We start from the raw sequence: 14,614 nt of genomic DNA on the forward strand, positions 1-14,614 counted from the left end.
TAAACAAATGACCTCTCCCCACTTAACATTAGTGAGAGAAGCAAAGGTCCTTAACCTCAGGGCTCCAAACGCTGACCACCTGGGTCAAGGTTACTCAAGAGGTGACCCAGAGCCCCTGGAAGCTAGTTTAGCTGCTGATTCTTGGTCCTGCCCTAGATCTATGAGTGAAAATCTTTGGAGATAAGGCCCTGGAATCTACGTGTTTTTTTTTTTTTTTTTAAACAATTCTCAGAGGACATTCTTATGAACATCAGAATCAGACAACTGTCCAAACTCTTTTATCACCTTAGCATCCTATGTTGATTTCTTTTGTTCCTTTTGAAGCACAACGGATGGACGCGTCTTTCCTTTCCAGGGGACTGGCCTGTTCTGTGCTTCCAGCCCCGCTCGAGCTCCCGCTGTTCACTGGAGGGAGCCTGGGGAGTAGGGAGTAGTCCACGTCCAAGTCAGCTGGGGATTTTCCTCAGAGCTTTCCAGAAGCATGACACGCACATCTGAATTACGGCCGCCGTGAAACAGGGGCCCCTTGGTGCAACCGAGCTCAGTGTTGAGGGTGGAGCCCAGGGCTTGGAGCAGCTGCTGGGAAGAGCGAGGTGTGGTCAGACAAAACAAGCAGGGCCTGGAAGAGACTGTGGACTTCACTACCCTAGAGAAGTAGGCAGGAAGTCCAGTCTGGTCTGGGCTGGGGACCTGGGCGATCTCCCCACTCTGGGCTGCCCATACCTTGTGTTTCCCCCTTCTGCCCCATTGTCACCCATCTCAACACCCATGGGCCCATCTGGACAGGTCCCTCCCTTGTCCCCTGTCCCCTCCCACTGGGGGTCCAACTCCCTCTCCTCTGAGATGGTTTTACCTGAATCGGCCACACCCATGACAGCTGCTGGGACTTGAAGATGCATCTGGTGGCTCCCTAGCTTGAGAGCCTTGAAGGCATCTTCCCTCACCACTCCAGTTCCCTCTCCTCCTCCCCCACTATTTCACTCCCCCTCTTTGCTCTGGCTGTGTCTCTCTTTTGCCCTTCCTGCCTTAATAGATTGAAACCAACATGTTCCGGCTCCTTGTGGTCCTGGTAAATAGCTCTTAATGTGGCCGTGGTCGATGGGGAGAAGGGGGTGGTGAGCGTGTTGTGTGGCATGGGGGACGCGGGCACTTTCCTTCGTCTCCAATGGGAGCAGCAGGTGTTCGTGCCTCATGGGTCATGCTGGTGGGGCGCTAGGGTTTCAGTCGAACCCTCCCAGGGGCTGACAGACCTGGGACAGGCCTGGGTGTCCTCTCTTAATTTGAAAAGGAAGATGACCCATTGAAAATGTAGAACCGCCTGGCGCGTGCTGCCAGCCCTGGGCATCAGGAGCAGCCGGCCCCTTCTTTGAGGACAGAAATAGACATTTCCATTTGTGCTTAGCAAATAGGATTCAATTAAACAGTTTCTACTTCTTCGATTTTCTTGCTAAGCCCCAGTGGCCTGGCAGCTATTATCCTGTTGTTGTTCCTGCAAACAGTAGCCCACGTTGGGGTAAATGACATGACAGAAGAAGTTTAATATTGGCATTTTCAAAGTCGATGGAGAGTGGGGTTGGCCCAGATGAGCCAAGATATCGGGTATTGGTGATCAGTGTGAATTCTCCCTTTCTGTCTTGGGAGATGCTTTCTTATCTCTCTTGCCAAAAACTCTTCTTTGGTGGACCCTAGGGAGATCCTGGAGTGTGTGTGCTTTCTCCTAGAAGGAAGGGGCACTCAGGCCTGCACTGGTTTGCACCCAGGGGGTCTCGTTTCCTTCTGAGTGTAAATGGGAGGCCATGGGACACCTCACCTTTCACTCCTCTCCCCACTTCCTGGACTGGGTACGCATGGACCTGGGAGATTAGGAGGATGGAAGAGATCCCTAGTCCAGGAGGAATACTCTGTCATCTCACAATGTGGGCTGCAGAGTGGGGCCAGGGCCCAGGAAGGGGCCAGCAGCTTTCCTTTCCAGGTGAGAAGGAAGGACAGCTCTTCAGATTCCCAGTAAGTGGTGTGAGGGGCCCATCCTTGTGGGAACCTTCCCTTCCCCCGCCCATGCCCCTTCCCCACCAAGATCTGAGTGGATGAGAACTTTCTGTCTGTAATACTTTTCTCCTCTGGGAACAGCCAGCGGAGCCTCTGTTTTGTGAGTTTAGCATGGAGCCTGGTTCTTTGGAAGGACAGGGCATGAGGGGCAGCCTCTCAACTGCATTTTGGCCCCGTTAGGGATGATCCAGGGCTTACCAGGTGGCGCAGTGGTAAAGAACCTGCCTGCCAATGCAGGAGACACGAGTTCATTCCCTGGGTCAGGAAGACCCTCTGGAGGAGGAACTGGCCACCTGCTCTAGTGTTCTTGCCTGGAGAATCGCATGGACAGAGGAGCCTGGCAGGCTGCAGTCCATGAGGTTGCGAAGAGTCGGACACAACTGAGCAACTAAATAACAACAACAGGGATGATTCCAGGCGAGTTGGGAGAGGCAACGTATGCACTGCTGCATCTCAGTAGCGCTAGGGGCAGGCTGTTGGAGAATCAGACCTTTCTCAGCCGAAACCCCATTTTAGTTCAGACCAGCACCATCCCCATGAGCCTTCGGCTGTGGCAGCACTCTGGCCCAGTGTCACTTGGGGCCTGCTGCTGGCTGAGGTCCCAAAGCCCCGGAGAGAACTGAGGACAGAGAGATGCTTCTGGAGAGTTACGTGAACGGGCAGCGCCTCCAGCCCCCAGGGGCTGTGTGTGCACGATGGGCCTCATCGAGCATCTCAGCGCTAGGGCTCGGGTGACGTCATTTGGCTGGCCTGTGGTTTGTGTGTGTGTATGTTGATCAGGATGTTCCTGTTTTGCGGTTGTCTGATCACTTGTTTTTGGCCGTGGGCTTCTGTATGAGTGTTTATTTTTAGAGGTTGCCACTTCTGGCCTGAGGGCTAGTCCTTGGGCATGGTAGGAGCTTGTATTTTCTGAAATGTTTGTGGCTTTAAATTTAAGTACTTATTTTGGGGGTATTGCTGCGTTTTTGTGTGTTTTTTCCTAAGGGTGTGTTTGTGTGTGTGAGATAAAACAGTGTAAAATAATAAAAAAGTTGTGTGGTCTTCAAAGTTCTGGTTTAATTTACTTTTATTTTAAATTTTAAATTAGTTCTGACTTAAAATCCCAGCTTTACCGGGTACTGCGTGCATGCATGCAGTCGTTCAGTTGCGTACGACTCTTTGCGACCCCATGGACTGTAGCCGCCAGGCTCCTCTGTCCATGGGGATTCTCCAGGCAAGAATGCTGGAGTGGGTTGCCGTGCCCTCCTCCAGGGAATCTTCCTGACCCAGGGATCGAACCCGCATCTCTTACATCTCCTGCACGGGCAGGTGGTCTCTTTACCACTAGCACCACCTGGGAAGCCCTACCAGGCACTATATGTCTGCACACACATGGTTCTACCTTTCAGAGTCTCAGTTTCTCCATCTTTAAAATAGGCATAACAGCCCCCACTCACAGGATTAGAAATAATGTATGTGTAAATGTAGCAAGGTGTTCCCTGCATGTTAGCTGTCAACATTAGTATTTGTGTGTTTGTATCCACACTCGCTTTTTCTGACTGGGGGTGCCTGTCGGGTGTACTCCACGAGAGCCTGTGTCTGGGTGTTTGATTTGGGTGATTTCTGGTGGGAGAGTGTGTCTCTGGACGTCTTTGTGTCTGGTTTTCTGTGTGTGACTGTTGGTGTCTGGGCTGGAGTCTCTCCCGTGTTTGGGAGGGGGCTTTCTTTTCTTGCCAGTTGAGGGCCTGCCTTGGAGTGGGGGAAGGGGAGGGGTGTGTGTGTGTGTGTGTGTGTGTATGTGTGTGTGTGTGCGTGTAGGCTGGAAGCTGGGCTGCTGACTGTACAGGGTGTGAAATCAGAGTTCCTCTGGGCGGGGAAGTTCTTCACTCCTGAGTCAGCCCTTTGGCCTCCCGCCACCCAGCGCTCACTTTTTCCTTTCAGAGAAAGTATTGCTCACGGGGCCCCCCAGAGTATCTGCAGATGAAATGACACAGGGTCACCCCTCCCTGATGAAGACCTCTGCCTTTGTGTTCTCCATCCCTAAGATGTTCCCTCTACTCTTGGCCCCTGAAGCTCCTTTCCAGAACCCCCATGGACCCTGGCATCCAGAGGGAAACTGTTCTCTCTAACACCCGTCCTGCTGGCTTTACTGAGCTCCAGCCTGGCCCAGCCCCTCTGGGTCTTTGGGAACTGAGTGCAATGCCAGAGCCAGGCTTTGAACTGGGGCATCTTGCCCCCAGGTCTCCTGACTAATCTGGGGCTCCGCTGCCTGGTCTGACCCTGGGTGCTGGAGAGGCTCTGCTTAGAAGCCCTGGGAAGAGGTCCTTTTGTCCTTCCTGCCACTTCGGCCTTATCTCTGAGGGTTGAGAGGATTCCCTTTGGAGATGCTGAAGGTGGTACACAGTGGGGGAATACCCCTATGAGTCTGCCAGCTGGGCGGTGCCTGCCCAGGCTGGACACACAGCCCCCATGTGACCCTCCTACTCTGCACAGGAGGGTTTAGCTGGCTACCGGTGTGGGGAGGGACCCCAGTGGGAGGGACCCCGCCCAGCCTGGCCACAGTCAGCAACCGCCTCCCACTGTCGCCATGACCCCAGTTGTATGTTCTGCTCTCCATGGATTCCCCTTGGGGATCCAGGGAAGGGAAGCTCTCAGTTGCTTTCCTGGGGAGAATGGAGGATGTCCCACCTCCCACTGATGTCTGCTCTCCGTCTCTCCTCTGGTCCCTCTCTTGTAGAGGTTGTGGGCCATACCCAGGGACCCCTGGACGGAAGCCTGTATGCCAAGGTGAAGAAGAAGGACTCCTTGCACGGCAGCACCGGGGCTGTCAACGCCACGCGGCCCGTGCTGTCTGCCACCCCCAATCACGTGGAGCACACCCTCTCCGTGAGCAGCGACTCGGGCAACTCCACAGCCTCCACCAAGACAGACAAGACCGATGAGCCTGCCCCCGGCCCCGCCAGTGCCCCTGCTGCCCTGAGTCCCGAGGAGAAGCGCGAGCTGGACCGCCTGCTCAGTGGCTTCGGCTTGGAGCGGGAGAAGCAAGGCGCCATGTACCACCCTCAGCATCTCCGGTCCCGCCCAGTGGGAGGCCCTGCCGCGCCTTCCTCTGGCCGCCACATCGTCCCGGCCCAGGTTCACGTCAATGGCGGGGCCTTAGCGTCCGAGCGGGAGACGGACATCCTGGACGATGAGCTGCCCAACCAGGATGGGCACAGTGTGGGCAGCATGGGCACCCTGTCCTCCCTGGATGGGGTCACCAACACCAGTGAGGGTGGCTACCCGGAGGCCCTCTCCCCACTGACCAATGGTCTGGACAAGCCCTACCCCATGGAACCTATGGTCAACGGTGGGGGCTACCCCTATGAGTCTGCCAGCCGGGTGGTGCCTGCCCAGGCTGGCCACACAGCCCCCATGAGACCCTCCTACTCAGCACAGGAGGGTTTAGCTGGCTACCAGCGGGAGGCACCCCACCCAGCCTGGCCACAGTCGGCGACCACCTCCCACTATGGCCATGACCCCAACGGTATGTTTCGCTCTCAGTCCTTTCCTGAAACGGAGCCCCAGCTGCCCCCAGCTCCAGCCCGTGGTGGGAGCAGCCGGGAGGCTGTGCAGAGGGGCCTGAATTCCTGGCAGCAGCAGCAGCAGCAGCAGCCTCGCCCACCTCCTCGCCAACAGGAAAGAGCCCACTTGGAGAGCCTCGGGCTCAGTAGGCCCAGCCCCCAGCCACTGGCAGAGCCCCCCGTGTCTGGCCTCCCCGAGTTCCCTCGCGCGGCCTCCCGGCAGGAGATCGAGCAGTCCATCGAGGCCCTCAACATGCTGATGCTCGATCTGGAGCCAGCCACGGCGGGCGCCCCCCTACACAAGTCCCAGAGTGTGCCTGGGGCCTGGCCGGGGGCTTCTCCGCTCTCCTCCCAGCCCTTCTCTGGCTCCTCCTGCCAGTCCCACCCACTGACCCAGTCCAGATCTGGCTACATCCCCAGTGGGCATTCCTTGGGAACCCCTGAGCCAGCCCCCCGGGCCTCCCTGGAGTCCGTTCCCACTGGCAGGCCTTACTCACCTTATGATTATCAGCCGTGTCCGACTGGGCCCAACCAGAGTTACCGTCCAAAGAGCCCGGCCACCTCCTCCTCGTCTGCCTTCCTTCCAACTACCCAGAGCTCTCTGGGGCCTCAGCAGCCCCCAGCCTCTCTCCCTGGCCTCACCACTCAGCCTCAGCTCCCACCAAAGGAGGTGACTTCAGACCCATCCCGAACTCCAGAGGAGGAACCATTGAACTTGGAGGGGCTGGTGGCCCACCGGGTGGCAGGTAAGAGCCTCAGGGGCTGTGAGTGCTGGGTGTCCCCTCTTTATTCCCGCCACACCTTCCCTCTTTGGCCTTGGTTGGCTTTGCCGGGGGGAGGCACCGCCATCGTGCAGGCACAGCTCTCACGCATCAGTGAGTGCTACTTTGGCCTGGGGAAGAGGCTTTTAGGAACCTACGTGCCACCCATCCCCTCCTGCATTCTGTGCCTGTTAGACTCCAAGCCAGGCCTTGTGGTTCAAAGATCAGTGTCTCAGGAGTTTTCAATCTAGTGAGGAAAGAGGTACACAGACAGATTATTCTAACAGAGTGCAGTGTGTGCTACAACAGAGATGGGGACCAAAGCCCCAGAGCCTGGGTAAGTAAGGCTTACCACCTAGGACAATCAGGGAAAGCTTCCTGGAGGTGGTGACTCTGGGATTGGAGTACAGATTTTTCTAGGCAGAGATGTGATGCTCACTGTAGCTACCTGTAGTGGAGAAGGTGGAAGGGAGGCCTCTGTGGCCTCCAGTTCCCTTTTGGGCCCTCCCAGAGGCATAACTATGTCTGAGAGGGTGCCCCAAAGTCCTTGGACTCTATCTGAGTGTTTAACCCTAGTGGGTCCTCTCAGGATATTTATGTCTCCAGGGAGGCCAAGATCCCCCTTCTTGTTCAGCTGTCCTGCTAGTCCTTGCTTTAGGACCAGCTCTGTATGGGAAGCAGGCACTGAGAAACAGAGCTGTCTTTCCTACCAGAGAATGGACTTATCTTTCTGGAGAGAGGAGAGAGAGTGGGGCAACCAGACAGGTTTACTGGGGAGATAAAGAGGCAAGAAATGGCAGAGTGTCCAGGCCATGTTGCAAGGAACAGGAAGGGCTCCCTACCTTCACTTTGGCCTAAGCCTATAACCATTCCATGGGGATAGCTAAACTGTGTGGGAAATCCTATGAGCTGGCTTTGTCATAGGGGTGAAGCCCAGGCAGGGGTGGACCAGAGCCTGGAGTGAGGGGGACCTTGTGCCAAGCCCCTCAGATGACAGGGTGGTGGGAGGTCAGAAGAGGAGCCTGGGCAGCTGAGTCTGCCTTCTGTTCCTTTTCCTAAATTTAGGGGAAGCTGAGTCAGCATGCCAGCTGCAAGGAGGGAGACGCCCTTCTTGGGGATGGGCAGTGGGTTTAGGAAGGGAGCTGGGGCCAGGCCAGTTGACTTTTGGGCTGAGTCCAGGATATGGGGGGCAGGGATGCCCTGCTTCTGTACTTCAGAGCAGAACACAGCCCCCAGTTCAACTATGGATAACTTGAAATTGGCCATAATGGCAGTATGCACACTATAAAAATTGGCAATCAAGGGCTTCACCTTCTCTGGACATCTGGTCTAGCAACACATCATCAGCTTTATCCAAGGGCCAAAGGATAAGATGAGTAGCTCAATAACCCGAGGGGCAAAATGCTCCATGGGGTGGTCCCCAAGGGACTGCCATCTTCTATTTTTGTCCACATCTGGGCCAGTAAGATAAGGAATACTTGGTTTGTCAGTAGAAACCATTTTCTTCCTGGTTTTGTTGAAGGGAAAGGAATGGGTTCTCTCAATATTTTACAGAGTTGGGGTGGAGGCCTGAGGAATAGTGACACACTAGTCTAGTGATTCTAATGATGGGCAGTATCCAAAGAAATTTACCCTGACTCTGTGACTGGACTGTTCTCAGGTGTCTCTAGAGGTAGAGATTTCAATGCATTTTGGAAATCAGATGTGGATCTTATCCTTAAAGAGTCTAGAGTTTAGTAAGGGGGAAAAAAGAACTAGAACTTTAAAATGAAGTTATTTATAATATGAGAAGAGAAGTATGAAGTATCTAAAGAGGGTAGGATGAATTTCCTTCCCCTCCCAGAACCCTTCCATGTAGCTCAAGAGGAAGCCATACTTTAATGGCCTCAGAAAGATGTCCATCTTACAGTGGCTCTCCGCTCAGCCTTTTCTCTCCTACAAGTTTAAAGGTCTTGCCTGTCAACCTCCATATCCTGTAGCTGCTCAGGTTTTGGCTGCCAAGAAGTCATAGGGATGGAGGGATATTATAGGTACAGTATCTGTGTCCCCCAACCCTGCTGTCATCTCCTCCACCAGATCTGAGTGACTCCATCAGGAAAAGGGCTAAGATGTATAGAAGGGACAGTTATATTTGGTCCCTAGGGCTTCAAAAGGTCTCTTTGGTCCATGCCCTGTCATCACCAGTATTTCTTAGGTCAGCAGATCTTGCTTGCACAACTTCTTCAGTAGCTCTTCAGGATATCTGCAGTGCTTGTGTAGGTAAAGATGCACCAGCAGGATTAATTTGTAAAACAGTCTAGGAGCCAAGGGATAGACTTTCAGCACTACCTCTTCTCATTCTGTATTCTTCTGCAAGGAGCTGGAATATAAGCTTCCACATGAGTAACCTAGGAAGCTCAGATCTGAGGAGAACCTCCATATGGTCGTGAATATGATCTAGTTTCTTCTGGCTTTTCACCCTCAGGTCTGCCTTTTCCTCCTTGGCTGTCCTCTGTACTTCAATTCTGTGTCCTTGGTTCATGCCATTTTGATCCAACGACTACTTAAGTCTTATTTCAACTTAGCTCTCAGAAAATTTTAGAGTAGTTTTCTTAACTTGATAAAGAGTAGATACCAGAAACCTGTAGCACATATCACACTTTCTTGTGCAACATTAGAAGCAGTCCCATTACACCAGGGATAAAATAAAGATGATTGTTATCACCGCTATCATTTAACATTGTATTGGATATCCTAGCCAGTGCAATAAGACACAAAAAAGAAATAAGAGTCAGAGTTGTTGAGTCCAATCAGGTTTTCATATGATCCTGATTCTGGGCCTGGACTGATCTCAGGTGTCTCTAAAGGTAGAGATTTCAATGCATGTTGCAAATCAAATGTGGATCTTATCCTTAAGGAGTCTAGAGTTTAGTAAGGGGAAAAAGAACTAGAACTTTAAAATGAAGTTATTTGTAATAAGAGAAATATGAAGAAAAGTTCTGTGGGAATGAAGGAAAAAGAAAGATCACTGTCAGCTAGAGAGACTGGGGAGGGTCTGTGTTGTGTATATATTTTAAACAGAGCCTTGGAAGATAGGATTTTGAAATGGGTGAGATTATTGGAAAAGGAAGGCTCATAATGAAGCTAGGAAGGCATAGGATGTGTTTGAAGAATGGAGTGGATTGAGAGCCAGATAGGCTGTGTAATAGAGAGTCAAGAAAGGCTTGGAGCTTGGGGCTTGCATCTGGTTGGTTTTAACTGCCAGACAGAGAAGCTTGACTCTTAGCTAGTGGAAGTGAAGGAAGCCATTACTGTGTTTTAGGAAAGGATGCCATGATCAGAGCTGTAGTTTAGGAAGATATATCTGGTAGGTCTGGGGAGGAAGGATACAAAAGGGGAGAGACTTTGAGCTGGGAGATGCTAAGAGCTTATTGGCTGACCTAGGTGATGGGGACTGAATTAGGGTGCTGACCTTGGAAATGAAAAAGAAGAGATGGGGGCAGGGATGCTGTGGTGGGATGAAAACCAACGCATTTACAAGTTGATTGGATGTAGTAAGTGAAGAGGAGGGGGATATCAAAGATAATTCTGAGGCTCCATCAATAGAAACAGAATGATCGTTCTGTTAACAAGCCAGAAGTTAAGAGGAGGAGCAGTTTGGTGTAAGATGAAGATCTCAGTGTTGGTTATGTTGAATTTGTGTAACAGTGGAGACTCCAGATAGAGATGTATGGAAGGCAGTCAGATATCTGGAATTGGACCTGGAAGAGCAGAAGGAGCTATAGATTTGGGAGTCATCCTCACAAAGAATCTCTATATATCAGAAGGCATGGAGAGAAAAGAACTTAGAATGAAATGGCCGTGTGGGAATGGAAGCTATGCAGGGCCTTGAGAACGAATGTTCAGGGCAGCGAGAAGACCCCGAGACAGTGGGTCATCACTAGAAGTCAGAATAGTAAAGGGTTCCCAGGAGGTTAGCAATGTCACTGTGGCACGATCATGAAAAGGAAGACTCAGGAAAATTCACTGGGCTTGCCAACTAGGTGGCCTCGGGGGTTTTCAAAGGCATATTTTCAGTAGAGTGGTGGTGACAAAAGCCAGACTGAGGGATTGAGGAGTGAGAGATGAGAGAGTGCAGAGAGTGCATCATCTATCCTTTTGAAAGGTTTTGTGATAAAAGGGAAGAGGGTGGCAGCTAAAGAGGGTAGCAAGATACTGAGAACTTCTTTGTGTGAATATAGGAGCCAGAAGAGTTTTTAGAGACGGAAGAGAGAGAGGTTGAGTACGGAGGGAAGAGTGAGAAGAGAAAGATACAAGAGAGTGAGAAAGAAACTGATAGAACAGGTCTCTTTGGAGGTAAAGAGGGGGTAGGCTTAGGAGTAGATACCTGGGTAGATAATTTAGGCTCAACCAGGAGGTAAGGTAGGGGTTTCCCAGGTGGCACAATTGGTAAAGAATCCACCTGCCAATGCAGGAGATGTAAGAGATGCGGGTTTGATCTCTGGGTCAGGAAGATCGTCTGGAGTAGGAAATGGCAACCCACTCCAGTATTCTTGCCTAGAGAATTCCGTGGACAGAGGAGCCTGGCAGGCTACAGCCCATGGGATTGAAAAGAGTCAGATACAATTGAGCATACATCTGAGCTGAGGAGGTAAGGTACCTCTTCATGAAATAAGAATAGAGAATGGATACAGATATAGTGAAATATTGGTGTCAACTTTTGAGAGCTTGAATTAAGAACTCAGTTTTTATATTTCATTATGGAAAAAGGAGACGAGATCAAGGCCCATTCTGTCATTCATTCAACATGTGCTCCTTGTCTATGCTACATGTTAGCCTAGGCTCTGGAGAAATGGTGGTAAACAAAAAAGATAAAGATTTTTTTTTTTTAAAGAGATGGAAATGGACAATAAACCAATAAGCAAATACACGTGTAATTTGTTAGATGGGTGATAAGTGCCATAGCAGTGAAATGCCAGTGAAATGCCAGTGAAGTGCAGTGAAATGCCAGTGAAGGGTAAAGGGTGGTGGTGGGGTAGTTGGATGGTCAGGGAAAAAACTTTGTTGGGTAGGGAGGGAATGTGCCAGAGAAAATAGCAAGTGCAAAGCTTCCTGAGAGAAGGAAAAGTCAAGGTTTCTGGCTTGAGCAACTAAAGGATGGAGTTGCTCTTCTTTCAGATGGAGAAGAATGTGGGAAGAGCAGTCTTCGAGGTGATATCAGAAGTGTGATTTTGGCCATGTTACATTTGAGAAGTGTTTAAGATGGTTCAGAGTTTAGGCAGGGAGAGATTGGAGCTTAGGAATGTGGGAGATATCAGTCTATGATGTCATGTGAAGTAAGAAACTGCATGATCTTACCAAGGGGGTGAGCACAGACAGAGTAGGTCCTGGGATTGAGTTTTGGAGCCTTGAGACATGAGGAGGAACCAGTTAAAAAAAAAGAAAAAACTGATATGGAGCAGCTTTTGAAGTAGAGAAAACTCAAAAGGTATGGCTCTCTGGGAGCCAGAAAGAAGTGATACCAGCCACTGTGCAGCCCCTGGGGTGTGAGATGGATTGGAGTCAGCTGGGTTGAAGAAAAAGACATCACAGATCCTTACAGCACATCCAGGCAGGCTCCTCTTAAGGACTTTTCAGTGGTGCCCAGCAGTTTGGGGCAGGAGTTGAAGTGGCTCCCGTGGAAGAAGATTACTAAGGAGGGTGTGATGAAAGAATAAAGGGCCGAGGAATGCCCTGATGCTTGGGGAGATGACCCTTGGACTGAGACTGGTGGGGTCACTGCTGAATCCAGGGGGCGGGAGATGACCATGAGAGGAGAGAGGTCCTGGAACGGGGACATGCTGACCATGAGGGTGGATGAGATGTGGAGCCAAAGGATTGAAATCTCCTGGTCCCAGGCTGGCACCCTCCTGCTCCACGCTGGGGTTAGGAAAGAGAGAGGTGAGTGGTGTCCTACTGGACCGCAGAACGTCCACCTGTCCTTTGGAGAAGTGAGACCCCGGATCCACCTTCTCTTCTTGTCTGACACCCTGCTCACCTCCCTCAAGTATGTGGCCGGGTTCTAGACTCAGAACACCAACTAATATTGATTTTTTTCTTTGTTTTTGTTTTGTTTTCGTCTTGTGAAATGCCTGGTCCCTGGCGTTCTTCATGTGTCCCGTGTCCATCTGTCCCCTGTGCCTGGGCGTGTTTCCTTCCTTGCCTGGTGTCCTCCTCTTCCCGCCTCCCTCGCTGCCCCCCACCCCCACCCCACGCTGCTTGCCTCCCCCCTGCCGGCTCCCTGGGGTGGGGGTGGGCAGCATACAATGCCAGGCTGCAGGGCACTGGGCGGAGAGTCAGCTCCTGGCACCCTCCTCTCCACCGGCTCCGATCTTCCTCTCTCTCTGGTTGGTTCCTCTTCCCCTCCCCTCCTTTTATGACTCACCCTAGCTCCCCTTTTCTCTCTCCTCCCTTCCAAACTTTGCCCACTTTCTTCCACCTCCTCATTTCCCATCTCCTCCTCGTGTTCCCTCCTTTCCCTCTTCTGTTCTCTCCATCTCTTTCTTCTCTTTGCCCCCGTTTCTTTTCTGACTGCCTCTGTCCTTGCTCCCTTCTGCCTCCCTCCTCTCTGCATGAGCGAGTGCTCCCACTTTCTGCATGGACACGGCCTGATGCTTCCAGCCTTGGCCTTCCCTGCTGGGAACAGGGTCTGGGGTGACTGGACCAACTTTTAGGCTCCTTGTGGGCATGCAGGTCTTTGCAACAAAGGCGCTCAGTGAGGGTTCGGGACAGCCCAGCTCTCCAGCTGCCTTGGCTCTTAGATCACCCGGGCTGTCCTGGCCAGAGCCTCTGCAGGAGCCAGGCCATGCTCAGCATGGACCAGCGGGCACAAGACGCAGAGTGGTACCCCAGCACCTGCTGCTCTGTCCATTCTGGAGTACACTCGATGGGGCAGGGCACCCCCCTCTGACTCATCCTGAATCTCTGATCCCAGGACCCATGGCCAAGAGTCAGAAGCCCCGGGTGTGGTCCTGGCTCTGCCTGTGACCACCTCTGTGATACTCCCGGGCAAGTCTCTGAATTGCTCAGAGCTCACTCTCGCAGCGTGACAAATGAAGGATCGTAGCCTGGCCATGTGCCTTTAGCTTGATGACTTGATGTTCTCCAATATGGTGGCCCTTCCATCCAGAGTCACGCTGCTCTATTTTAGAGTGGTGTGGTCCACTGGCATCCTCTGCCCCAGCTGGACATCCAAGCCCTTAGACTTTTAGCTCTAGGGAGGGAATCCCCTCATCCCATCCCAGCTCCTTTGAAGCCAGAAGCCCAGGTCAGGGAGAAGATGGTATGCACGGGTTTATCCCATGCAGTGGCCTTAAGCAGCTCTGGGAAAAGGCTTAGCGGGTGGAGGGAGCTGTTGACTCCCAGGGGCAATATCTGGTGCTTTCAGGGCCCTCCTTCTCCCAGTCCATGGACTATAGGGAGATGGCTGTGGCAGAATCGCTCCCTGTTCGCCTCCTCTCCTGTCCCTCCATCTTCTTTTCGGCCCAGTGGTGGGGAGTGCAGTGTCCAGCTGGGCCTGGGGTTTGGGGCAGTTCTGGGGGTGGGCCTGTCCTGAGGGGAGCTGGCATGGCTTGCCCTGGGGCTGTTAGCTAGTGTGATTGCCGTGTGGCTTTCTGGTGCCCTGGCCCCAGCAGGTGGCCTCCCGGATCCCCTCGCTTCCGGAGCCCCAGGCAAGCAGTCGGACACCCAGCCCTGCCACCTGGAGCTGAGGAATCCAGTCTTTTGGAAAATGGAAGGCTGGAGAGAAGAGCTGGGTCTGTGAGGGTGGAAGTGGCCAGTCCGGGGGTTGTAGAGGAGGCATGTGATGAAGTTGGCACAAGGACATTTGTCCACGGATGCCGGGGTGGTGGGCAGCCATGCTGTATCTATGAATCAGGTGTATTGATGTGTGTTAGGGTGACAGCCTCTAGAATTGTGTGTGTGTGTGTGTGTATGTGTGTGTGAGATGAAGGAGATTCTTGACCTCGGGTCCAGGCCACTTCAGGGGAGCCTTGGAGCCGGCTGTCCCCTAAGCACAGCACCATCCTCGGGGGGAGCAAGTGAGGGCCCCGGGAGATGGGGCTGCTCCAGCGCCCTGTGCCCCGCTCTGGAGGTCTGGTGGCCAAGGTGGAGGCCCCGGGCTGAGGTGACCGCTGTCCTCCAGGAGGTGGGGAAGGCCCAGAGCGTGTGAGCAGCCCTCGGAGGACGACAGACGTCTTCTTGTGTAGTGTGTTACTATCCTAAAGGCCGCTTTCTGGCTGCTCCTTT

At 52.6% G+C, this 14,614-nt stretch overlaps 1 protein-coding gene across 11 annotated transcripts in view; it reads left to right on the forward strand.

Moving 5' to 3' along the window:
* The window catches only part of TNS1 (tensin 1), a 207,940-nt gene that overhangs the window by 153,508 nt on the left and 39,818 nt on the right, over positions 1 to 14,614 (forward strand). For 8 of the 11 annotated variants that reach the window (XR_006342392.1, XM_043910093.1, XM_043910091.1 and 5 more), the window contains 2 exons: positions 4,763 to 6,334; positions 12,628 to 12,714. Coding sequence is in view for 10 of the 11 variants with exons in the window: in XM_043910093.1 (XP_043766028.1) it covers positions 4,763 to 6,334; positions 12,628 to 12,714 (1,659 nt within the window). In the remaining variant the exon portion in view is untranslated. The remainder of the gene's footprint in view (positions 1 to 4,762; positions 6,335 to 12,627; positions 12,715 to 14,614) is intronic. The other 3 variants (XM_043910094.1, XM_043910095.1, XM_043910097.1) reach the window with 1 other exon arrangement.

This window comes from Cervus elaphus, chromosome 8, assembly GCF_910594005.1.
Source record: "Cervus elaphus chromosome 8, mCerEla1.1, whole genome shotgun sequence".
Lineage (NCBI taxonomy): Eukaryota > Metazoa > Chordata > Mammalia > Artiodactyla > Cervidae > Cervus > Cervus elaphus.